The sequence below is a fragment of the Capsicum annuum genome, chromosome 2, assembly GCF_002878395.1.
Source record: "Capsicum annuum cultivar UCD-10X-F1 chromosome 2, UCD10Xv1.1, whole genome shotgun sequence".
In the NCBI taxonomy this organism is placed as follows: Eukaryota; Viridiplantae; Streptophyta; class Magnoliopsida; order Solanales; family Solanaceae; genus Capsicum; species Capsicum annuum.
The window spans coordinates 134,880,571-134,906,087 of NC_061112.1; the positions used below are offsets into that span (position 1 = coordinate 134,880,571).

At 32.3% G+C, this 25,517-nt stretch overlaps 1 protein-coding gene and 1 long non-coding RNA gene across 4 annotated transcripts; one reads left to right on the top strand and one right to left on the bottom strand.

Annotated features, from left to right (window-relative positions):
* Window positions 1-85: 85 nt before the first annotated feature.
* Window positions 86-11,770, top strand: LOC107859619. Of its 2 annotated transcripts, none has more exons than XR_007052413.1 (5): window positions 86-617; window positions 5,350-5,515; window positions 10,142-10,238; window positions 10,311-11,456; window positions 11,543-11,770. It is a non-coding gene; the product is annotated as an uncharacterized LOC107859619 (long non-coding RNA). The 2 variants fall into 2 exon arrangements; XR_001671424.2 differs by lacking the exon at window positions 11,543-11,770 and having other exon boundaries at window positions 10,311-10,384; window positions 10,475-10,587.
* Window positions 10,011-16,744, bottom strand: LOC107859618 (lysine-specific demethylase JMJ25). 2 transcript variants are annotated; one of them, XM_016704674.2, is made up of 12 exons: window positions 16,414-16,744; window positions 13,983-15,751; window positions 13,785-13,882; window positions 13,567-13,666; window positions 13,351-13,483; window positions 13,213-13,276; window positions 12,398-13,100; window positions 11,801-12,130; window positions 10,763-11,138; window positions 10,589-10,674; window positions 10,389-10,508; window positions 10,011-10,301 (listed from the first exon to the last, which is right to left on the bottom strand). In XM_016704674.2, the coding sequence occupies exons 2-12, from the start codon at window positions 15,732-15,734 to the stop codon at window positions 10,230-10,232; spliced, it is 3,834 nt and encodes a 1,277-aa protein (XP_016560160.2). In that variant the 5' UTR covers window positions 15,735-15,751; window positions 16,414-16,744; the 3' UTR covers window positions 10,011-10,229. The 2 variants fall into 2 exon arrangements, with proteins under 2 accessions (XP_016560160.2, XP_047263032.1); XM_047407076.1 differs by having other exon boundaries at window positions 10,389-10,674.
* Window positions 16,745-25,517: the final 8,773 nt, after the last annotated feature.

The following is a 25,517-nucleotide window of genomic DNA, read 5'->3' on the forward strand; positions in this document are numbered from 1 at the left end:
TATTGAAACAAAAAAGTTCAAAAAAAAATTATTCCTCCCACCTAATTTTAAAAATCCCTTAATTGGACAACTTGTTTATCTTTTTAATTGAAAGTCCCATCTGTTACCAAACTCCCATATTTAAAGCTCCAAAAAGTCCTTCCATCAGTGGTTTCTTGTTCCTCAAGAATAAGGGCAAACAAGTCATTTCATATGTTTTATCAAACCCTACTATTGCACTACTCTTTTTTTTTTCCCTATATAAGGGATCTCTTTGCTTTTGCCCTTGTGCTTCCTCATTATGGAGGAAAGGGAGGGGGATTGGAAGGAGGTTTATGAAGAAGTTTTGTTTGGTGAAGATTTTATTTTGTGGGATTATACTGGATATGTTATTGTTATAAAGAGTACATAATTTTATTTGTGATTATATTGAATATATTATTGTTATGGAGAATATATAAAAATAGATCTAGATCTATTTGAAGTCAATTGACACTATTTTATTTAATTGCTGTGGAGTGCTAGATCTATTTCTTTGCATAAGAAGTACTAATTGAGAGATTTGAATGAAAACACAAAAGGATGAGAGATCAAAGAAACATGGGTTTGGAAGAATTGGGAGGACTTATTCTTTCATGGTAAGTTTTTGTGTTAGTGTTATTTGTATATTTTCTAGTTTGACTTGCTCCTTCAATGTTTGCAATTGGTTTTGGAATTGCTTGTTAAAGAATTGGCTATATAACATGGTGGTCAAAAAATAATTGTGCTATTTGGGTCTAAGTTCTCATAAAAGTTGCATCTTTACTAATATTTTTGTTGTTTGGAATTGGATTAGAAGCGTATTTAGATGCTTCTATGATGTTGAAAAGTTGCTCTTGAAACTTTCCAACTACTTTCTTGGGTGGAATTAGGGATATTTGCGCAAGTAGGATAGGTAGCAAAATCTTGGAGTTAATTTCCTAAATTATCATTGAAATTATGTAAATATCTTACTAAAATAATTATTATTTTTTTTAAGATAATATTATTATTGAACTATACACATCTTTTCAATAAAAGATAAACTAAAAAATATTTAAGGATATATTTGGAAAACCGTAAACGAATTGAAATTAGATGTAATTACACAGCTTTATTCTTAATTAGGAGTTGAGAATTGGGTGCAATTACGTGATGTAATTACAAGGTTATATTATTTATATTTTTGTATTTTAATTTCTTTTTTATTTCTATTAATTTTTTTTTTAAATTCGATTTACATTATTCATCTTTCATCTCTTTTCTTCTCATTTCCAACCTTCCTTTACTTCTTATGATTAAATATTTTTTTTATTTTCTTCATTAATATATAATTACTTTATTATTCTAGTATTAGAATTAAAGTAGAATTTCGTTATTGAATGAGATTATAGGCTTATATTTTTCTTTCTTTTGAATTATATTTATTTCTTGAAATTTTATATAAGAGTTTTATGTTTTTTTCTTGGATTTTGACAATTTGAGCCTGGACTTAACAAACTTCGTGAAACTTATGTAAATATTCCACTAAAATAATTTTTGTTTCTTTTAAGACAATATTGTCAGTGAACTATGCACATCTTTCCAATATAAGGTGAAGCTAAGAATAGTTAAGAACATGTTTGAAAAGCTACAACAGAATTGAAATTATATATAATTAGACAGTTTGTCGTAACATGCAATATGAAATAACAAGTTTATATTACTAAAACAAATAAATCGAAACATAAAACATAACATAAATCCAAAATCCAAGAAAAAAACATAATACTTTTATATAAAATTTCAAGAAGTAAATATAATTTAAAAAAAAAAGAAAACTATAAGTCTGTAATCTCATTCAATAACAAAATTCTACTTTAATTCAAACACTAGAATAATAAGGTAATTATATGTTAATGAAGAAAATAAAAAAAATACGAGTAATTATATTTAATCATAAGAAGTAAAGGTTGGAAAATGAGAAGAAAAGAGATGAAAGATGAATAAAGTAAATAGAAAAAAAGTAATATAAATAAAAAAAAAATTAAAATACAAAAAAATAAATAAAATGTAACCTTGTAATTACATCACGTAATTGTACCCAATTCTCAACTCCTAATTGAGAATAAAGCTGTGTAATTATATTTAATTTCAATCCGCTTGTGATTTTTCAAACACATCCTTAACTATTTTTTAGTTTTACCTTTTATTGAAAAGATATGTATAGTTTAATGATAATATTGTCCTAAAAAAAATAATAGTTACTTTAGTGGGATATTTACATAAGTTCAATGACAATTTAGGGAATTAACTCCAAAATCTTGAAGAATCATTAGGATGTAAGGGGTCATTTTGGTGTGAGGTATAAGGAATAAGTAGTTCCGAAATAAAATGAAGGAATATTTTATTTCATGTTTGGTTGGAGATATTAATTAGTATCAGAATTATTTATCCCACTATTTATAACATAGTGATGGAATGAATTATTCCATATATATGGTGCATAAATAATTTTGGGTAATCTCAGAATAATTAATTTCAGAATAAATTATTTTTGGATAACTCTTTTCTCACCAAATGACTTCTAAGTTCATAATCGAGGTCTATTAGAAATCGTCAATTTACCTTTCAAGGTAGGAATAGAAGTCCATGGATATTATTCTCTTAAAGTCTCACTCATACAATTACACTGTATTATATATTTGATTATTGAGATTTGAATGCCAAATAATTAAGATTGATTCTTTTATATATCTAAATTTATAAATAAATATATTTTTAAAAAAATTAATACATATAAAGCTCAATATCATGAACTCTTATGTTTAAATTCTAATAAAGACAAAAATACTAGATGATCTTCTCCTATTTGTCCTAATTTTGATGGACGAAGTTATCTGGTTATTGGTAGAGGTAGAAGATGCCTCATAAAATTAGTTGATGTGTGTACAAGTTGACTTGAACATCACAGCTATCAAAAAAAAAATTATATGATTATTGGTGATGGTGATGACTATCAATGATGGTTGTGGGTACTGATTGAGGATGATGTTATTGTGGGTAATAGTTACTGATGATGGTGGCGGTAATTGAGGATGGTGATGGCTTGTGGTGTTATTAAGGATAATAGTTAGTAGTGATTGATGGCGGCGGCGAGTAATAGTTGAAGTAAATGGTAGTGATTAGTGACAGCTAAGGATGGCACTGGATGCTGACGATTATTGGCAATATATAGTGATAATTGATGGTGGTGATGATACTAAGTGATGTTAATGGCGGTGACGACTAATTATAATGATTGGCAACTATGGTTATTGTGGATGGTAGATGGTGGTTGTTGGTAATTGTGGGCTAAGACAGCGGAGGTGTGAGATGTTGGCTATGGATGGTTTTAGGCTGGGTAGAGGTAGGTTGAAGAAGTATTGGAAGAAGGTGATTAGGCATGATATAGAGCAGTTTCAGCTTACGGGGGGCATGACCCTTGATAGAAAGGTGTGCAGGATTCAGATTAGGGTAGAGGGTTAGTGCATAGGAGTTCGATCATTTTAGTAGGAAAAAGTGTTTTGTTTGTATTTGTGTCTAGAGTTCCTTGTTCATGGTGTTGAGGTGATGTATATGGTTTTGGATAGATAGTTTATAGTAGTACGTTGTTGGTGTCTTATTTTCTTTAATATTTAACAGTGTGTTATCCCATTTTGTTGTGTGCTTTTGTGTTTTTGTTTGTTATACTGTTATATGTCCTGAACCGGGGTCTATTATAAATTACCTCTCTACTTCATCTGAGGTAGTGATTTGGACTACGTATACTTTACTCTCTCCGGACCTTACTTTATGGTAATACATTGGGTATATTATTGTTAGTGTAGACATTTTAATTATATTAATATTTTATTAATGATCATCCATATGAGATATCATTATAACTAAATACTTTTATATTTGTGCATAAGAGTATTTTAAATTTTTTTAATGTTTGGTTGATTAAAATATTACACCCAGGGGTGTGATTTAATGGTTCAATGAAGTTGGGTTGAACAACATGAGATCTCAGGTTCAATTCTCACCCATAACAAAAATTAGGTGATTTCCTTTCATCTGTTCTAGTCTTGGTAAATAGAGTTATCGTGTTATTGTTGCTGGCGAGGTGGCCTTTATCTTATGGAATTAGTCGAGGAGCATGTAAGTTGGTTTGGACACCATGAATATCCCCAAAAAAATCAAAACATATTTTCTTGAAAGAGTTTGAATTATACCTATGAAAGTAAGGAAAGCAAGATCGATTAATGACATTCCGAGTTCAATATCTGCTCCCCTAATTCATATCTCGACCACATCTTACTCCGATAGAGTGTTATTAAATTATATATAAATATTTTTGAGATAAATTACTAAAAAAAAATCCTTGGTACCTATCACACTCAAAAAAATTTCTTGTTTCAAACATGAATTTGATGTACTTCGTTGAATAACGTTATATGCTGCATATCTTGTGTTCTATCTATATGTTCCTCCTCCTTGTTCCTCTCTCTTTCTAATTTATCCTTTTCTTCGTTTTTGTAGAAGAACATATGTACAAATCTTAGATTAGTTTTACTCTTCTAGTTGTTTTAACGTATGAATCAAGTGATCAACTCATACTTTATTTTGTAAAAATCTTATGTATTTATACTAAGTTTCTTTTTTACAAAAATAGAGTTATGAATTGTGTTCTATGTTAAGATCACAAGTTTCTTTTCTACAAAGTTATCGATAAAATTTCTGTACACCTTACTCTTCCTGACCCACATATAGGACTATACTACAGTAGTATGGGTGTTGAAAAAGTGACGATTTTTCACATTAAGTAGCCGTTTAGCCATGAGTATTTTTTTCACCTTTTTCCGGAAAATTGTTTCACTTTACTAAAAAAAAGGTGAAAACAATAGTGTTTGGTCATGAAAAACTTGTTTTCCACTTTTTTCAATCCCTACTTCTCTCACAAAATTTCAAAAACAACTTCAATTTATATTCATGGTTTAACTCCACCTTTGAAAAATTATGTTATCATGGCTAGGATTTACAAAAAAAAAAAAAAGAAAAATCTTCTAGAGGATATTTATGTGGTTGTCTGTAGTAAGGGAATTCATTCGCTTCGTGATAGTTCTCGCGAGAAAGTGGTATGTAAGATTAGGGTATGTCTGGAAATTAGTCTAGAATGATATCATCAATGTCATGATAGGCTATTTATAAGTAAGCACTTTTGATAAATTGCCTCCCAACACAAATATCCTATAGTGTGAACTGAAAGGACTTAACTTGATTCTCACCTCTTTTATAGTGTTCAATCACTTCTAGCAAAGTCTAAATGATATATTCATTGCTTATTTGAAGTTTTGCTCGAAGATAATGTTGAGGTTTACACATCAAGTACAAACGTGATTTTGTTTTGATAGAAGTTTACACACAATTCAACTATGGATTGAGACGTATCTTTTGAAGATGGTCACCATGACTCAAATCGTGGTTGCTGCAGATTCATTTTTATTGAGAAAGACATGTAAGTCTCTTCACTTGTATTTATAAGTTTACATATATACACTTTCTTGTACAGACGACAGAGGAGTCAAGAGTCGGCTCCTATGTTGACTTTGTGGGTTGAGTCGAGCTGTGCATTTTTAGTTCAAATTTTTTGGAGTTGGAGTTTACGTTGGAATTGGAGTTGTGTTTCGTCATTTCTTTTTTTAATTTCTTTTTTGACTTTTGAAAACTTTTTTAAATATAATTTTATGCTATAATTTTTACAAACTATCAAAATCATCCAACTAAAATTTATCTACTAATGAAAAAAGAACACAATTAGTCACTATTATAAAAATAATTACATATACATGGCCATATTTAATGAATTTCAATCATTACATATATAATATTTACATTAATAGTCGTTATGGATGTTATATTAACAGATCATTGCTTCCTGTTTTTTAGGTAACAAATATTATCTTTCAAACAAATTTATTTTTTTAGGAATTTATTTAATTTCTTTCCTTCATTTTTCGTTCCTAAAAAATAGGAAATGATGAGTTGTTATTAAATTTTAGGGTGCCGTTAATTTATTTCTTTAATTTTCTTATACATGAAAGATTTTACTATGTGTGAATAAATTATTTCTATGTAAAACATACTTTGCATTTTATGGTATATTATATCATATACCATAAATATATAAATATGCTTAGTATGTTTCTTTATATTTTTTATTTCTATATATGTGTGTATATGATATATACATGATATAAACTTTATATATAACATACTTTGTATATTTCTATTATAAATATAATACTTTATTTATTTATGGGTATAAATATAAATTAGCAGTAAAATAATGTCTTAAATAAGGGACAAAAATAATGATGAGAGAGAAAAAGAGATATATATTAATTAGGATAGCTTTAAATTTGAAATTATAATTATCTTATTCTTTAAAACTGTTATATACATAATATTGAAAAAGTAATGTTATAAGGAGAGTTTTATGTAAAAATTTAAAAGTTTGGGGTTATATGTAATAATAATAAAAGTTGGAATTGGAGTTGGAAAATTGTGAAAACAACAAAAACTTGTTTTCCCTTTTCAGAAACATTTTCCGAAATTATTTTCTAAATTTTCATGGCCAAACACCACAATTTTCAACTTCGAAAAAAAATTTCGAAAAAAAAGAAAAAAAATTTCATGGCCAAACAAGCCCTTATATTTCTCTAAAAGAAATTCATTAAAAGTATATAGTTTGAAAACTTTTAAAAAAAAAAAAAAAACTAAAAGAGAAAATGGTCAAAGGCTCCCCAACATATTCGAATTTTCAACTGCACATCTATATTTTGCGGGGGTCATATACCTTCCCCTTCTTCTCGAACTATTTTAAAGTGGAATTAATTTTACCTCGAAACACTACATCCAAATTTGCAGTAAGCAGTGCAATACACACATCAATCTCATATTTAAACACTTGTATTTTCTGTTTAAAATTAATTTTTATTTACTTTCTTATCCATTTTTTTTCTTTTCATCACTTGCCACCATTTTTTCATCATTAAAAAAATATCAAAAATTCTACTATAAGCTAAAAATGTAAAAATGGGTTAAATTTCTGAAAATGTGATTAAGAATCTTCTTCTAGTAATGAATTTCAATAAAAAATCAATAATAGTGTTTGCGACGGCGACGACGACAGCAGCTAATAGAGTGGTGCTGGTGAATGATATGAGATCAATATTTTGATTTAGAGGATTGGCTTAGATTAAAGTGTGGTAAAAGCTAACGTGGTGTTAGCAGTACAGTGTTGTCTTAAAGATTTTTGATTTTTTTATGCTTGATTCTTAATTCTTGAAATTTAGGCAAGATTTTGGGTGAATTTAACAATGAAAAAAGAGAGAAGGTTGAGGATTTATATGGCGGGGAAATGAAGAAAGATGAAGAAGTGGACAAAGAGATGGTGGTGATTGCGAACGACAATGATGGGATAGTGATGGAGAGAATTTGACAATGATGATTGGAAGAAGAACCAAATTAATAATAATAAAATATAATAATAATTTAAATAATATAGGTTGATGATTTATATAGGGAGGAAAATGGAGGAAGACGAAGAAGTGTACAAATGATGGAGATGGTGGTGATTGCACACCGACAATGGCGGGATGATGGAGGAGAGAATTTGACTATAGTGATGAAAAGAAGAAAGAAATTAATAATAAAAAAATATAATAATAATTTAAATAATATAGGTTTGAGGATGGAGGAAGGTGAAAAAGTGGATAAATGGCGGAGAGTGTGGTGGCTGTGCAGCGGCATTGGTGGGATGATGGTGGAGAGAATTTGACTATGACGGTAGGAAGAAAACAAAAATTAATAATAAAAAATATAATATTAATTTAAATAATATATATATATATATATATATATATATATATATATATATATATATATATATATATATATATATATATATATATATATATATTGAAAAGAAATATTAAGAATAAAATTTTAATATGTTTTGATGACTCAATCTCTTAAAGGCAGTGAAATACACTCTCTTTGTCATATAAGTCTTTACGGGGTCGTTTGATTGGGAAATAAGTTTATTATTTTTTAATGATTGTCTAGTTTGTGGTAGTAAAAATGATAGGCATTACATTCTTTCTAAGAATAGATAGTTTGTTTATAAAAATATTTTTCACCTTATTTAGCTTAATATTTCATGTTAAATTACTTATTTTGTTCTAAATTTTATAAAATGTTGATAATCCTATTTTTTTTAAAAAAATTCATTCATCAAAAACTTTGAAAAAGGATTACTCTTATTAATATTTGAAAAGTTAGAATTGTATTTTTTGAAAAAAAATAAACTTTCAAACATGTTTAACTTTATTAAAAAAAAATAATTTTTTATTTAATAATTAAGGATTTAGAGGGTAATTTTGTCATTTTACGACTTTATCTCAAGTTAAAATATGATGGAATTGTTTATACCATCCTTTAGGTGGGATAATTTATCTCGGTACTATTTGTTAATCCCGAGATAAGTTATCCTGAATTTGGCAACCAAGCATAGCATCAAAAAATATATCCCGGGACTATATGTTTTAATACCTCACACCAAACGACCTTTAAGGGTGTAATAATTCCGCTTTAAAATAGTTTGAGGAGTAATAGAAACCCCGCAAAGCCTGGTATGTAGTTAAAAATTCAAATATAGGTTGGGGGCTTTTGATTTCAAACTTATAAACTTAAAATTCGAATATTGACCTACTATTATGCTTATTGGCATTGGCTTAATATTCATAGTCGAAATTTCATAAATTTGAATTTCATGTCAGTTACAAATTGTAGTCTATCAAAAATTTATTTTAAATTTTATATTTTTTTTTTAGTTTTATATCGGAGGTGGATGAAATGAAAACTCGTATCTGATGTCTTATGTGATAAGAATGTGTCACCAAGTCTTAAAAGTAAGTTTGTGAAGTGATGGTTAAATCAGTTATATTGTATGCGGCGTAATGTTGGTCGTCAAGAACTCACACACTTAAGAAAATAAAAATAGAATTAAGGACGTTGAGTTGAATGTGTATACATATTAGGAGAGATAAGATCAGAAATGAAGTTATTCGGAACAATTTGAGAATGACCTCCATAATGAACAAGATAAGAGGGGCAAAACTAAGATGGTTATAACATATGAATAAAAAATTCACAGATGTCCTAGTGAAGAGGTATGGGAGGTTGTAGTGGGTATTAGGAGAGGTAAAGGTAGATCGAAAAAGTCTTGGGGTAAGGTAATTAGACATGATACACTTGTAGCTTATTGAGGATATGACCTGAAGATATGGAGGTTGAGGATCAGAGTAGAATATATTTTATTTGAGTCAGGGGTCTATTGGAAACAGTCTTTTGACTTCGCAGGTAAGGGTAAGGTTGCATATGTACTCATATCTCCTCAGATGAATGTGATTTCGCCTTCCCAACGAATTAATGTACGAAGAACCCTAACCCGTTTTAGATTCCACATGTATAATACACCGGATACGTTTTTAGCTATTGTGTACGTCTTAGTCTTAGGGGTCATTTGGTAGGAGAAATAAGAGATAATTAATTTCGAAATTGGTTTTAGGATGAGTTTATCTCATATTTGGTTTGGATAAAATGCATGAGATAACTCATCTTGAAATTGTAGCGTTATTTTTATCCCTTCTTGAGGGCGGAATAACTAATTTCCTAGCCAAACGGCCCGTTTGTGCTCTAAATTGATTTTCAAGTTTGACCAATAAACTGAGTAATATTTATTGGCATTGGATGTTTAAATCAAATTAGATATATTTATTATTTGAGGCAAAAATGTATGTTAAATTAATTAATCGTGATTAAGTGCTAAAATGTAAAAACTCATGGGCAAACATATTATGCATTTATTAATTTGACATAAATATCAAATACGGTAAGTTTTTACCTGCATATTATGCTTGTTCTTTAGCACTATACTATAGAACGTATTTTGCATGAAATTTCACGTTATATTATTAAATACAAAGGTTACCAGTCCCTATATCGAAGAAGCTGCCTTTATTGCAGGGAAAAATATGATATAAAAGAGAATGTCCCTATAACATTTACTTTTCTACAGGCAATAATGGTGAAGAGGGCCTAAGCTGCAAGAAATGTGACCTAACTGCTACTCTGCTGCTTAAGAAAACTGTTTGTACTGCTATTCTCTAAACTATGTACGTGAGCTGCTCCAAATCTGTGACAACTTGATTGATTGCATGAATGACCATCTTCTTTATCTGTTGCAGCACAGGACCAATACAAGTCAGTAAGAAATGGAGGCTAGGCTTATCGCCAGATTAAAATGACGCATTTTGATATGGTACCTCTAGTTTGTCTTCTCTGGCCTTGTGGCCTTTCGGCAATTTCCTGAACTCATCTGTGAGATTGAAGCATTCTCGAATGTTTTCAGGAGAAACAAAATCAGCCGCAACTTTTGTACATGACTGGAAAGATGAAAAAAGTTGGTTACTGGATGAACTTGATCATCTGGATTTTCATGGAAAATATAAGTATGATTCTTTACCTTGAGATTACGCACTTGGTGAGGGCATCCTGCTGGAATGAAAACTGCCTCTCCAAGTCTTTGCTCAAACGTCCAAGGTTCAACCCCTATTAAACATCCACATTTTGAATTTAATAAGTAAAATGTTCTTTTCTGGTTCTAAAGGAAAGATAGAGAACAAGGTAAATTACTAACCATATTCTTCCTTCAGTTTTCTCTTGTGCTCCAAAGTTAAGTAGAAGATTTGGTCATGGATTGGGTGAAAAACCTCATCAACGGGATAACAGTAAGTGTGCCTAAATTCCTTTGCGTGCTTTAAAAGATAGTCCTTCAACTTGGGTACGTCTTCCCTTCTAAAGATGTCCCACAAGGCACCTCCAGTCGTCTCTGAATCATCTGATGTTTTCTCCTCCCTTCCGATATCACTAGACATCTTCATAGGAAATTCATTGCCCTCACGCTCGAGACGTTCTCTTTCATCTTGAGCTCTATGCCTCTGTTTCAGTATTTCAATTGCAGACTGCTGCTCATCAGTTACAGCCACCTCTGCTGTGTGTGTCAAAATATTTATCTGAGCAATTCAAAATTTCGAAAACATTAGCTTGTGATCAAATAAGCATGAAAAAGTAAGCTGCAATCTTAGCAGGTAACGCATCAAGGACGGAACGCAAAAAATGGGAAAAGTGATAAACTGCTACCAAGATGAGATGAATCATAAAACTAGATTGTAGCATGTGGATTAGTTTACCTGAAATGTGAGAATTGTCAAACTTATCGTATAGGACTAGCCATGAGGTTTATGAGCCTCATGTAAACAACACAAGGAATGTGCTATATTTTCGAAAAATGCCAGCTTTTGCTGCCCTTTTGGTATTTTCATACAATTGAGGTACCTTCTTGCCAAGATCCTTGTTGATTTGGTTCTAGCTTTTTGGATGTGATCAAAGTTAATATCCTCTAAATTGTGATTTCAAGTATAAACCAGGTCTATTCAGAAGTCAACATACATATTAAGGGGGTGGCATTGACATGAAAATGAAGTGAAGTGGTCAAATGAACAAACTAAATTGTGATTTCAAGTATAAACCAGGTCTATTCAGAAGTCAACATACATATTAAGGGGGTGGCATTGACATGAAAATGAAGTGAAGTCGTCAAATGAACAAACTACAATAGTCCTGTTGAAATCATACCGCATCGGACATGTTACAGGTTTCAAGAAAATAATCATACCGCATCCGACATATCACAGTGGAGCTTTGTCACCGAATCCCCTCTTCCAAGTTCCTTGGTGACACCATAAGCAATGTATGTCTTTGGACCCAAATCAGGTTTTAAGACTCCAGCCGGTAATTTAACAGCAAGATTCAGAATGCCTGTCCTTGGATCTGAGTACTCTTGGAACGGTAATGCACTGATGAACTCATCACAGTGCCGAGGCAAGAGATTCTCAAACTTATCAGATGGTGGCCAGTCTTTAAGTTTGAGCATTTCAGGCCAAAGATTTTCATAGCTTCTGCCTTCTGTATAACCTTTAAAAAACTTTCGAGTATTAATCTGAACCTGCAAAAGTTTTATGTAATTTGATGCTTAGCAGTTAGCACAATCGGAGATAGTAATATTTTAATAAACTCCACGAAGATATTCAAGAAGCAACTGTTTTAATATGAAGAGAAAGCTTTCTTTAACAAAAGGATTCTAGACTTGGAAGATCTCATTAGAAAACATGCTTATTACCAAATGAAAGGGGAGTGGGAGAATGAATAAGTAAATGTGGTAAATACTTAAGTTTGTGGAAAAGTTACAAAATGCAGAGGAATGAGAAAGAACCTGACAATCAGCCAGACAGTCAATAGCTTTTACTTCTGACATACTTGTAAGGATCTTTGAGTCAGTGGTCTCACATAATGCACGCCACATAACCATTGGTTCCCAGCTTAAACCGCTTGTATGCTCAAGAACGTTTCGTACAATCACCGGTTCACCCTTGGCCCAGTGTCTACGGAAGCGTAGAAGCGCTTCATCCTCCATAGCGTCCTTTGCAGTAGTGGAATATAAGCAGTTATCATCAGAACCAACTCTTGAAGCCGCCCTATGTAACAGTTCAGGGTCATCTGTTCTACAAATCGGCTGGGAAATCATCTGGGAAAAATTGCATTGAATCAGAATCCTTTCTGCTTTTGCTTTCAAGGTTGATATCCAGTTTCTTGGTAGCAGATGCTTGAGCTCTAAAACACATTTTCCACATCCACCCATTTCGACAGGAGCACAAATGATATTACCATCACAATTAGCAACCCAAGTAATTGGTTTGTTCTGGTCCTGTGGAATTTCAACATTATGAAAACTTTCAGGAAGTGGCTCTCCACCGTGCATGTAATCACAACCTCTGTCTGAATATTTGTAAACTGCTTTACAACTATTTCCCCGAAACATGCCTCCCCGAAGCTCTCGGCAGCAGCTTAGACATAGCTCATATGAGCAATCTGGGCAGCTTCGATGAAGATCAACTATTGAAGTTGAGCAGTTGTTGCTGCTCCAAGGCCAAGAAATCAATAAGCATGAAACCTCCAAAAATAAGGTCTGCAGTACATTTCATAATAGCTGGAAGAAAAAACAGGAGAATAAGAGAGAAGATACATTACCAGTAAACTCGCTCATCATTGTGACAAAGTGATTGTTTAATTTCAACTGAAGATGAAGATACCCCTGTAATAAAAACTATTTATCAATGTAAAAATTCATCAGACTCAATGTCTTGTTTTTAAAACTCAGATGCATACCACGAGTAGAAGACTCCGTCTCTATCTCCTGAATTTGTTCGTGATGGATTTCTTTTAGAAAGGGAAGGAGGGTGAAAATCAAATAGTGCAAATGCTCAATCTTTTCACGATCAGTGAGATCCTTTCTTGATGTCTTCAAGGAAATAAGTATTTTAGCAGTAATTGGAAAACAAAATCAACAAACTCATTTTGTTTGATTAAAAGGAAAAGACAAACCTTTAGCATGACACGTGAGTGTAAGCACAAGTTGCAGTTACATTTTCCACGACAATATGGACAAAGCTCTGAGACTTCCTCTTCTTCCAATTCAGGATACCTGCTCACCAAATATAAATAGCAGGAAGCTTAAAATGATGTTAAAATTCCATTCGACACTAAAAGAGAATCTCTAAGCATTTGGACAGCAAGATAAGAAATACACATTAGAGGTTTACCATTCCTTGATGCACTTGATACAGTAAAATTTCTCTTTACACTTCGTACAAGGAACAACAGTTCTTCTATCACTTCTTCTACATTGATGACAATTTACCTGCATAGGATTACATAAATAAGTGTCATCGTCTGAAGATATCAAGTAAAAAAGAGAGGAAATGCCATTTAAAGTGAAATATGAAACAAAAGAGCTTGACCTTCATATTTTTAGATCCATCTATTCCATTTCTTGAAATTGTGGAACCAGAGGACGATGAGGTGGAAGGCAACGAACTACAAGCAGATAACTTCCCTGAATTATTTATTGAATCTTTCGGACTATCTTTTGGTTTTGACTCGTGTGAAACTTCACTTCTCTGGCTTCTTGGGTTACTTGGTGTATGATGTCCATCGCTAATTGGCAAAACCTCATACTCCTCAGCATCATCTTCCCACTCACCAACAAAGTAATTATGATCGTATCTCTTGAGTGATGCAGCAGCACGTCTTACTGATGTCCTTTTATTCTCTGCATCTTTTTCATAAATTCTCTGCTTCTTTTTTCCATCCTTGGACAAACTTGATTTTTCCTTGCACACATTCCACTCATCTTCACTGCCATCCACTTTATCCATTGTTCTATCTGCTCGAGGACGCTTCTTCTTGCTTGACATTCCAAGACACTGTTCTCCATTTAATTTAGCAGGCGCCCAAGAAGGCAATGAACTACAAGCAGATAACTTCCCTGAAATTTTTCTCATATCTTTTGGACTATTTTTTGGTTTCGACTCAGGTGAAACATCACTTCCCTGGCTTCTTGTGTTACTGGGTATATGATGTCCATCACTTAGTGGGAAAACCTCATAATCATCAGTATCATCTTCCCACTCACCAACATAGAAATCTCCGTATCTCTTGAATGAACCAGTAGCATGTCGCACAGATGTCCTTCTATTCTCTACATCCTTGGACAAACTTGGTTTTTCCTTGGACATACTCCACTCCTCTTCACTTTCATCCACGTTATCCATTGTCCTCTCTCCTTGAGGAATCTTCCTCTTTTTGGACCTTCCTAGACATTGTTCATTTAATATAGCAGGCGCCCGCCTTTTATTCTTTGAGCCTTGAATTTCACGAGTCCCTGCCATTTTCTTTCTTGAAGTTCCTGGGTGTTGTTCCAGATTTACTTTATCAGGCATCCTTTTAGTCTGCGAATTTCCACTCAGAAGAAAGTTTTTTGTGGAGGTAGATAGTTTGAGCCTGTCCCTGCACTGGGAAGGCTTGTCTTTCTCTTCGTCATTCCCTTTATTTCTCATACGTCCATTTCTAAGAACTTTTCCCTTGGTGGAAGTTCTCAAACTATTCAACGCTTCCTTCAGTGGCATCTGAAATTTTGTTAAGGGACCTGGAAAATACTCTTCATCCTCTTCCTCTTCCTCTTCCTCTTCCTCTTCCTCTTCCTCTTCCTCTTCCTCTTCCTCTTCTTCATCATTACTCACCATTTCATCCCAAATTTTAGAACTTAATTTCTTCTCTGCTGAACGATGATGCTCCTTTGAGGTGATTCTTCTATGTGAGCCTTCAGATTCCTTTACAGTCATTGTTTGCTTAGCTACTGTCTTTGTTCTCAGACGTGATTTAATCATGTTCCTCTTTGGCTTTTCCGCTGTTTTAATTTTCTCTGCCGATCCGCCCGATAAAAGTGCTTCCTCCTTCCTGATTGCAACATTCACATGCTCTGACACAGTTCTTTTGCCACGGAGGGCACCAGACTCAGAACAAAGCTTTTTTTTCTTATTAGGTAAATCTGTAACATCGGGCGCGGATGCTGCATTGTCCTTTTCAAGTTTTTCTTCATCAAGATTTAGGACAAACTTTCTCTTCCTAAAAACCTTAGACTGATTTCTCATTCTTGGTGTATGTTGATTCTGACTGCTCAATGGCCCTTGTTTCGCAACTAACGTGGCCATCTTCTACTCCAACACAACTGAAAAAATGGAACTTTAATAAGCAAAAGTATACACATTTCACAATTATACAAGCTTTAAATCTGGATCATCTTCCGGATAAACGGCAGTGCAAAAATGTTATAAACAAATAATGAATCCGCAATATGAATCTTAAATGCTAACTTATACTCCTATCAATCAAACATCAGCAAGCAGATTAAAGTCTTAAAGCAAAAACCTTTCACAGTAAATTAGAACTATATCAAACAAACATTTTTAACGCGAATTCATACCACTAGACAGAGCATCCCGCGACCTTCTATTACAAGCCTTAACTCACCAATCCTAATGAGGTAACAAACTAACATCAGCTATCAGATTAAAGCCTTAAAATAAATCTACTGTTTCTACTCACATACAGAATAAAATTTCCAGGAAAACTGGTTGAGCCAAAGTCCACATAACTGGTCAACAATTCACAACAGTAAATAAATAAATAAAAATAAAAATAATACCAAAACAGATGAAATTCTGAATCAATTCCTAATTCACAATTTATCTGCATTTCAATCTAAATCAATCAATCCTTATAATCCATCAAAAATTCATACAAATTCCCAAAACCCATACAAAAAACAAACATAAATTGATCCGAATCCAAGATCACATATATCTAATAGGAATAAAACATTAAACTGACCTGATCAACGGATCAATTGAAACAGCTCCGAATTAAATTCCCAAAATTCTAATTATTCACGAGAATTGAAATTAATTGGGGTCAAGAAATAAAGAAAAAGAATGAAATTCGATTTTTTTGGGATTAAAAGAAAACAGAAAGGGGAAAATGGAGAAACCGGCTGGGTGGTGATATCGGTAAAAAAAGAAGAAGAGGCAACAAAACCATATGAAGGAAAACCAAACAGAACGAAACAGTGGGTGCTGCTCTACTTTTTTTACTTTATAGGACTTGGATTTTGTAACAGTAAAAATAAATCTTTGGGAAATTGTGACCTTTTAAGAATTATCCGCATTTGTCTAGGGCTAGTAACCACGCATTAATGTTTTACTTAATTTGCCATTTATAGCTTTTAAATTTTTAATACTCACTTCATTTTAAAATAAATGCTAGTTTATTATGGTGAGCCGTAGTAATTCTAAAACTTTTTCATAAAAAAAAAAAAAAAACTAAATATGACAGATTTTAATTTTTTTCCAGAAATTATTTATCAAAATTAAATAAACTAAAACCTTAGCAATGAGGATTTTATCTTTTATTTTTGTCTCTTTTTTCCATACTTGTATATACTTATTTTTTCGTAATTCAATTATAAAATTTTACTCTTTAAATTAAGAAAATAGTCTTCCCGATTAAATTATAATCACACACAAACACTAATATATATTATAATATTAATAATATTAGATTCTTAAAAGATTTCAAAAATAAATGCCCTAGTTTAGCTTTTTATCATTCTTTTACTTTCTTATTGTGTCTTTAAAAAAAATTCTTATACATTTTTTTTGTCATTTTTGTGTTATAACAAAAGAGTCCAAAATTAAATTTTCTATATATTTTAAGATTTTTTAATTTTTAAATTATATTTTATTCTTACCATATATTTGAAAATTTATATAAAGTAAATTTTGAATGAACATGTAAATATTAAATATTATAATTTCTTGCTAAAAATTGCAATCAAATCTAAAGACAAACAAATCAAAATTTTGACCCAAATCAAAAAAGATACTGAGATATAAAAATAGACCTCTTTTTCCTATTCTTTTACCTATTCTTTAGACCTTTTTTATAATTTTTTTTTTTTATCAAATCTATTTTAATTGGAAAAGAATCTTTGTTATAGAAATTTAACCAAAATAGAAAACTTATTGCCTATTTTATTTGGACGTTTTTGGCCTTTTCATTTTTTAAAGGGACCAAGCTTATTTTAATTGGAAAAGAATTTTTGTGTAGAAAAATAACCATAATAAGAAAACCTTCTTCATTTAAATTTTAACAAAATATTTAATATTCCGGGAAATGACTATTTTGTCTAAAGTGGAGGCTTTTAATGAAAGACAAAAAGTTTCAATCACTTTTCTAAGGATCTTCACACCTTTAATATATTATAGATATACACATACAAATATAGGAGTAAATTTGTAACTTAGGGTATCCTTAACCAATAACCCAATAAGCTAAAATCAAAATCGATTCGTTTACCCAATATTTTTTTTTATAAAACCAATAAAAAATTGTTAACCCAACAATCCAATATCAATAACCCAATCACATTTTTATCGGTTCGATTTATCGGTCGATTTGATTTTTGCACACTCCTAATTGGAGCTTCTAGTAGGAGGGTATGGGGGGTGTCTTTGGTTCGTTAGTATAGGAGTATTACTTTGTGGGTATCATATTTCTGTTATTCCATCTTGCTTCATGTTTTATTATGAATTTATTTATTATTCTTTGTCTTGAGTCGGGGATCTATCGAAGACAACCTTTTTAGTTCTCCAAAGATAATAGTATGGACTGCAAATATTTTTTTACCCTCCTCAAATCCCACTATGTGATAATATACATATTTTGTTATTATTGTTGTATTATTTAAACAAAAAGATTTATCTCAAATGCTCTTACAAATTCAGACGAAATTTAAGTATATTAGCTTTGGACCACTTTATTCACTCACCCCGCTTTAGTTGTTCATCTTATAAAAAAAAAAAAAATCTCATATTTAGTCTTAGTAAAACTATCTTTTTTATTGATGATATCTTAATACTTCATTTAATAATACATGTTCACTATACTAAAAATAAATATCCAACAATACTTATTCAGTTTAAAAAATAAATGGATAATTTTTTTTTTATCTATTTTACTTATGATATTAAATACTATTTATAATAATGTATTTCTCAATATCTTAAATTTATTATATTCAAAGGTACATAGTAAATTAGTCCAATTATTTGTTGTTTCTTAACATGTGTGTCGGAATAATAATGAACAAGTATTATTGAACGAAAAAAATATGTGTAAAACGAAAGTGGACAACTAAAATGAAATGGGAAAGAGTATCATTCTTGCTAAAAATATGGCACTCAATACTTATTTATTTTCACATTTATCTAATTAGAAATAAATAGAGATATTAATATGGTTGAAAAGAAAAAAATAATATTAATATTAAATGAATAGGAGTACTCTTTTTGTTCTTTGTCATCCTAATTCTATATAATGCAAATAAAAATATTACTTCCTCAATCCCAAATTGATATGACACATTAATTAAGAAAAATAATTAATAATATGTCTAAATTACCATAATATCCCTATTAAATGATGTTTACATTTTAATTTAGAGAAAATGTAATTAGTGCAAAGGGCAAAACACGAAAAAAATTCTTATCTCTTCTTGATTAACGAAAAAAAGACAAGTAAAATGAAAAATTAAATTAGAAAATTTGGGACGGAGGAAATAAATAAAGAAAAATAATAAAAATGTTAATTTAACTAATATTTTTCTTAAAAAGAGTGCAAACGGTATGATAACAACTATTTAGAAATGAAGAAAGTAATAAATAAGAATAATTTAGTCAAATTACATTGTATTTAATGTTTTTTCTAAAAGATAAAAGATATGTCCCAAAAAAAATCATGACAAGTGATTGATTTGAAGGGAATATGTTTTTCTAAGTACACTCTCACTTTCTTTAACAGTGTTTAATTCTAAAAACTAAGGATAGTTTAGTAAATTATATATTATATTTATTAACTTTTTAATGAATTTGATTTGGCTAAAAAGATACTTACTTGAGTTAGGGAGAGTAGTCTATAAAATCACAAATTTAGTAGGGGTGGGTAAGAAAAACTTTTGAATTTTTTTTGTTAAAGAAATTTTTTTAAAAATTGGCGGAAATGGGGGATAGGGGAAGGGGGTAGTAGGAGTTGGGGGTCGGGGTAGGGGAGTGAGGGGGAAGGGGAAAGAAAAAAAAATTTAAAAATAAATTTAATTTTTTCTTAGGTTGTTGGGAGGGGGATGGGAGAGGGGGCTGGTAAGGGGGGGAGGGTAGAGGTGTGGAGTAAGTGAAAAGTTTGAATTTTTTAATAAAATATAGATATTGTTTTTGGAAAGGGGGCTGGTAGGGGTGGGGGTGGGGTGGGGTAGGGGATGGACTAAGAAAATTTTTTGAAATACTTTTTAAAACAATTGAATTTTGGGGGTGGGGGTGGGGGTGGGGATAGGGAATGGACTAAGAAAAAATTTTGAAATACTTTTTAAAACAATTGAATTTTGGGGGTGGGGGTGGGGGTAGGGGTGATAGGATATTGGGGGTGTGGGTAGGGGTGATAGGATATTGGGGCGGGGGCGGGCTAGATGATTTTGAGAATTGTATGAATATTTCAACTTTAAAGTGAGGTGAAAGAAAGTTTTGAAAAATATTTTCCTTACTTTTTGAAGGGAAGTCATTTTTCTTGGATTTAAGGAAAATAAGTTGCTTTGAAAAATATTTTCCAAAACATATAAGCCAACCAAACATAAGAAAACTGGAAAATATTTTCCTTCATACCAAACACACCCTCAATATTTAGAGTTTTCTTACGAATGAAATTTATAAGCCAATACCATAAGATCGGAGATATTGTTGGGTTCTATGTGTGTGTGAATGGAAAATAAAGGAAAAAATAGTGGAGGAAAGAGAGTTACCAAATTGGAAAGCGTACTCTTATCTTGAAAAGTTCACTAATTCTCCCACATTGGTGGGAGAAGGAAACTTTGCAGTGTTTATAATAAAGAACACTTACTCCACGTGGATAGTGAGTCAAGAACAAGGTGGTACCTTGTGTCGTCGTCATCACTTGCTCAGCTTCGGCTTCGGCTTTTGAAACTTGTTTTACAAGTGAAATTTTTAGTCCAAAATTTGATAGAATTATTTTTCTTTAAGTGCGGGCGCATTTCAAACGTCATGCAAACGCATACGCAATATCACGAAGGGATGCGATCCTTCGAGGGAAAAGACACACTATTTCACGTTGTAGGGTGACCTGCGGGAGCAGATGCAGCGCAGGTACACGACCTGTGGGCACAGATATACGCAGAAGCTACTGAAATTTGTAAAACGTCACCTACAGCTGCAGATCAAGCACATGTCCAGCATAGACTGGGCGTAGGGACGTGACTGCTACTGAATAGGTGTCTTTCTGTTGAACCAATGCATCCTTTCTAAAAGGACACATTAAAGGCTATAAATACCTAATATATTCCTCAGGAATAAACATGATTTTTGACAACAAAAACACTCTTCTTCTATACAAAAACTCAGTGTGATCATTAAGCTGTTGAGTGAGTTTGAAGAATTCAACAATTTGAGGTACGTTATTGTTCGGATTGAAGACCATTTTATTCTGGAAGGAAGATTCCATAACCTCGAGTACAGTAAGGGAAATTATTTCTTAAGGACACTCCGTGATGTCGGGGGACCTGGCCTTAAAAAATTCTGTTTTATCTCATTTCTGAAAATTAACATACTTCTTGGATAGGTTATTAATAATCTTGTGTTGAAGGTGTTAAGGAACTTCATAAGTGTTATTGTCTTAGGCTTGAACTTGTGTTGAAGTTATTGTTGCATGTATATACAAATTTTTGTACCCGAAAAAGTTGTATATAACAATCTTAAGGAATAATCTTTCGGAATCTATATAGCTTATTTTCTGGAGATTAAAGCTTTAAGCTTTCTACTCCGTTTGAACTTAACTAGTGATTTGAAGACATAAAATCTTCATCACAAGTTAAAGATCACTCGGCTGACGCTTGGAAGTAATAAAAACTTCATCGTTAAACTAAAAATAAGAAGTGTTTAAAGTTGCTGCAACTTTTCAATAAGTATTTTGATATACTAAAGGTACTGTCTTATTGTGACAGGAAAATGACTAACGATAGTCAAGTGCAAGACGTTGCAACGACTATGGGGGAAACTAGTATTGCCACAATAAGTCGCACGAATGCTCCGCCGGCGATGGCACCAGCAAAAAAATCTGAAAAATTCGCGGGTATTGACTTCAAGAGGTGGCAACAGAAAATGTTCCTCTACCTCCCCACTCTTTGTCTTCAAAGGTTCACGTTTGAGAAAGCTCCGGAGGTGCCTGAGGAAATCTCTGAACAAGAGAGCTTCGTGATTGTGGAGGCTTGGAAACACTCAGATTTCCTATGCAGAAATTACATCTTGAGTGGTCTTCAAGATGACCTTTACAATGTGTATAGCAGAACAAAGACTGCAAAAGAGTTATGGGGAGAGTTAGAACGGAAGTACAAGGCAGAGGATATCAGAACAAAAAAGTTCTTCGTTGCAAGATTCCTTAAGTATAAAATGATAGACAATAAATCTGTTGTTTTCCAAGTGCAGGAACTGCAAGTGATTATCTATGATCTCCTTGAGGGAGGTATGATATTAACAAATACCTTTGTTGAACAATTTAAACATGTTCTTAGTATTCACACAACCTTTATTGTAGGTTTGATTGTGAATGAAACGTTTCAAGTAGCAGCAATAATAGAGAAGCTACCACCTATGTGGAAAGACTTCAAGAACTATTTGAAACACAAATGTAAGGAGATGTCAGTCGAAGACCTGATTGTACGACTACGCATTGAAGAAGATAATAAGGTTGTGAAAAGAAGGTCAAGAAGCAATTCTGAAATGAATGAAGCAAACATTCTAGAAGATGACCAAAACAACTCTAAAAAATAAAAGAAATCTGTAAATGAAAGCAATCAACCCAAGAAGAAATACAAGGGAAAGTGCTTCAACTGTGGCAAGATTGGCCACAAGTCTACGGATTGTTGTGCCCCGAAGAAAGGGAAGAAGAAGGACCAAGCAAATCTGGCTGAGTCTAAGAAAGAAATAGATGACCTGTGTGCTATGCTTTCCGAATGCAACTTGGTGGGAAATCCTCGCGAATGGTAGATGGATTCTGGTGCCATCCGCCATGTTTTTGCTAATAAGGAGTTGTTTTCAACGTTCGCTCCGACTCAAGTAGAAGAAAAGATCTACATGGCAAACTCCGTTACTGCAAAAGTAGAAGAAACAGGAAAAGTGGGCTTGAAGATGACTTCCGGCAAAGTGTTGACACTTAACAATGTATGGTATGTTCCAGAGTTGCAGAAGAACTTGATTTATGTTTCGCTTCTAGACAAAAATGAATTCAAATGTGTATTTGTTTTCGGAAAAATTGTACTTGGTAAAGGAGAAGTGTATGTAGAAAAAGGCAACCTCAATTAGGGCCTCTTTAAAATGAATGTAATGAATGTTGAAATCAATAAAAGTTCAAATTCTTCTTACTTGCTTGAGTCTCACAATTTGTGGCATGAACAATTAGGTCATGTTAATTACAAAACATTACGAAAACTAATTAACTTAGAAGTTTTGCCAAACTTTGAGTGCAATAAATCAAAGTGTCAAACTTGTGTGGAATCAAAGTATGCTAAGCATCTGTATAAGTCCGTTGAAAGGAATTTCAATCCCTTAGACTTTATCCACACCAACATTTGTGATATGAAGTCAACACCATCACGTGGTGGAAAAAAGTATTTCATAACTTTTATTGACTATTTCATGAGATATTGTTATACCTATTTGCTAAATAGTAAGTATGAAGCAATAGATGTGCTTAGGCAATATAAAACTGAAGTTGAAAATCAGTTAGAGAAAAATGTAAAAACAATAAGAAGTGATAGGGGCGGAGAATATGAATCTACCTTCAACGAAATATGTGTAGAGAATGGAATTGTCCATCAAACTACGGCCCCGTATTCACCTCAATCTAATGAAATTGCAAAAAGAAAAAATCGAATTTAATTTCAGGTTTACCGCAAAGCTTGTGGGGAAAGGCTATCCTTACAGCCAACCGAATACTCAATGGAGTTCCTCATAGTAAAACACAATCAATTTCTTATGAAAAATGGAAAGGAAGGAAACCCAACTTGAAATATTTCAAAATGTGGGGTGTCTAGCAAAGGTCCAAGTTTCTATGCCTAAAAGGGTTAAGATAGGACCTAAGACGGTGGACTACGTGTTCATAGGATATGCTAAAAGTGGTAAAGCATGTCGGTTTTTGATTCATAAATTCAAACATCTGGATATTAATGAAAATACAATAATTGAATCAGATAATGCTGAATTCTTTGAAAATATTTATCCGTATAAAACTAGAAATGAACAGTCTAGTGGGGGGTCTAAACGACCTCGAGATAAACTAAGTGAGAATGTGCAAAATGATGAGAATCCAAGATGTAGTACACGTCAAAGAATGTCAACTTCGTTTGAATTGGATTTTGTAACATTTCTCTTAGAAAATGAGCCTCAAACATTTAAGGAAGCGATGGCGTCTACGTACTCATCCTTTTGGAAAGAGGCACTCGATAGTGAGATTGATTCAATCTTAAGCAACCATGAAATAAACCTTTAGGATCTAAATGGATCTTTAAAAGGAAAATGAAAGAGATTGGTACTATTGACAAATATAAGGCAAGACTTATAGTAAAAGGTTTCAAACAAAAAGAAAGTCTTGATTACTTTGATACATACTCGCTGCTAATAAGGATAATGTCGATTCGAATGTTAATTGTCTTGACGGCGATATATGGTCTTGAAATCCATCAAATGGATGTGAACACCGTATTCCTAAATAGAGAATTGGAGGAAGAAATTTACATGGAGCAGCTTGAGGGTTTTATGGTTCCAGGAAAAGAAAATAAGGTGTGTAAACTTGTTAAGTCACTTTATGGACTCAAACAAGCACCTAAACAATGACATGCAAAGTTTGACCAAATTATGTTGACAAACGGATTCAAGATTAATGAATGTGATAAATGTGTTTATATTAAAGACACTCCAAATCACCAAGTCATTGTGTGTTTATATGTGGATGATATGTTGATCATTAGTAGAGATATTTCAGACATAAATACAACGAAACGAATGCTCGAGAGTAAGTTCGATATGAAAGACCTTGGAATTGTAGATGTGATCTTAGGAATAAGAATCCATAGAACTCCACAAGGGTTGGCATTGTCACAGTCTCATTACATTGAAAAGGTATTTAATAAATTCAAGTATATAAAATTTGGTATTGCCAAGACTCCATTGGATGTGAGCTTTGCACTTCAAAAGAATGAAGGTGAAAGTGACTCACAATTGGAGTACGTAAGAGTATTGGGATGTTTAACGTATATAATGAACTGTACACGACCAGACATAGCATGCACTATTAGTAAGTTGAGTCGGTACACGAGTAATCCCAACAAAACTCATTGGATGGCAATGAAAAGAGTTTTGGGGTATCTTAAATACACTCAAGACTATGCACATTATAATAAATATCTCGTGGTACTTGAATGATATAGTGATGCAAATTGGATCACTGGATCAAACGAAGTAAAATCCATAAGTGGATATGTATTTACTATCGAAGGAGGAGCGGTTTCTTAGAAGTCATCCAAGTAGACTTGTATTGCTCGCTCTACAATAGAATCTGCATTTATCTCATTGGATAAAGCCGGTGAAGAAGCGGAATGACTCCAAAATTTATTGGAAGATATTCCTTATTAGCCCAAACCAGTGGCACCAGTATGTATACAGTGTGATAGCCAAGCGGCAATAGGTAGGGCAGGGAACATGATGTACAACGGTAAATCTCATCACATAAGATGAAGATATAATACCGTTAGAGAACTTTTCTCTAGTGGAATTATCACTGTTGACTATGTAAAATCAAATGATAATGTGTCGGATCCACTT

Coding starts and splice junctions, on each gene's coding strand:
- LOC107859618 (XM_047407076.1), bottom strand. CDS start 15,734: ATGGCCACGTTAGTTGCGAAACAAGGGCCATTGAGCAGTCAGAATCAA. Junction 13,883..13,982: donor ATGGATCTAAAAATATGAAG/GTCAAGCTCTTT, acceptor AATCCTATGCAG/GTAAATTGTCATCAATGTAG. Junction 13,277..13,350: donor GACGGAGTCTTCTACTCGTG/GTATGCATCTGA, acceptor TTTTTATTACAG/GGGTATCTTCATCTTCAGTT.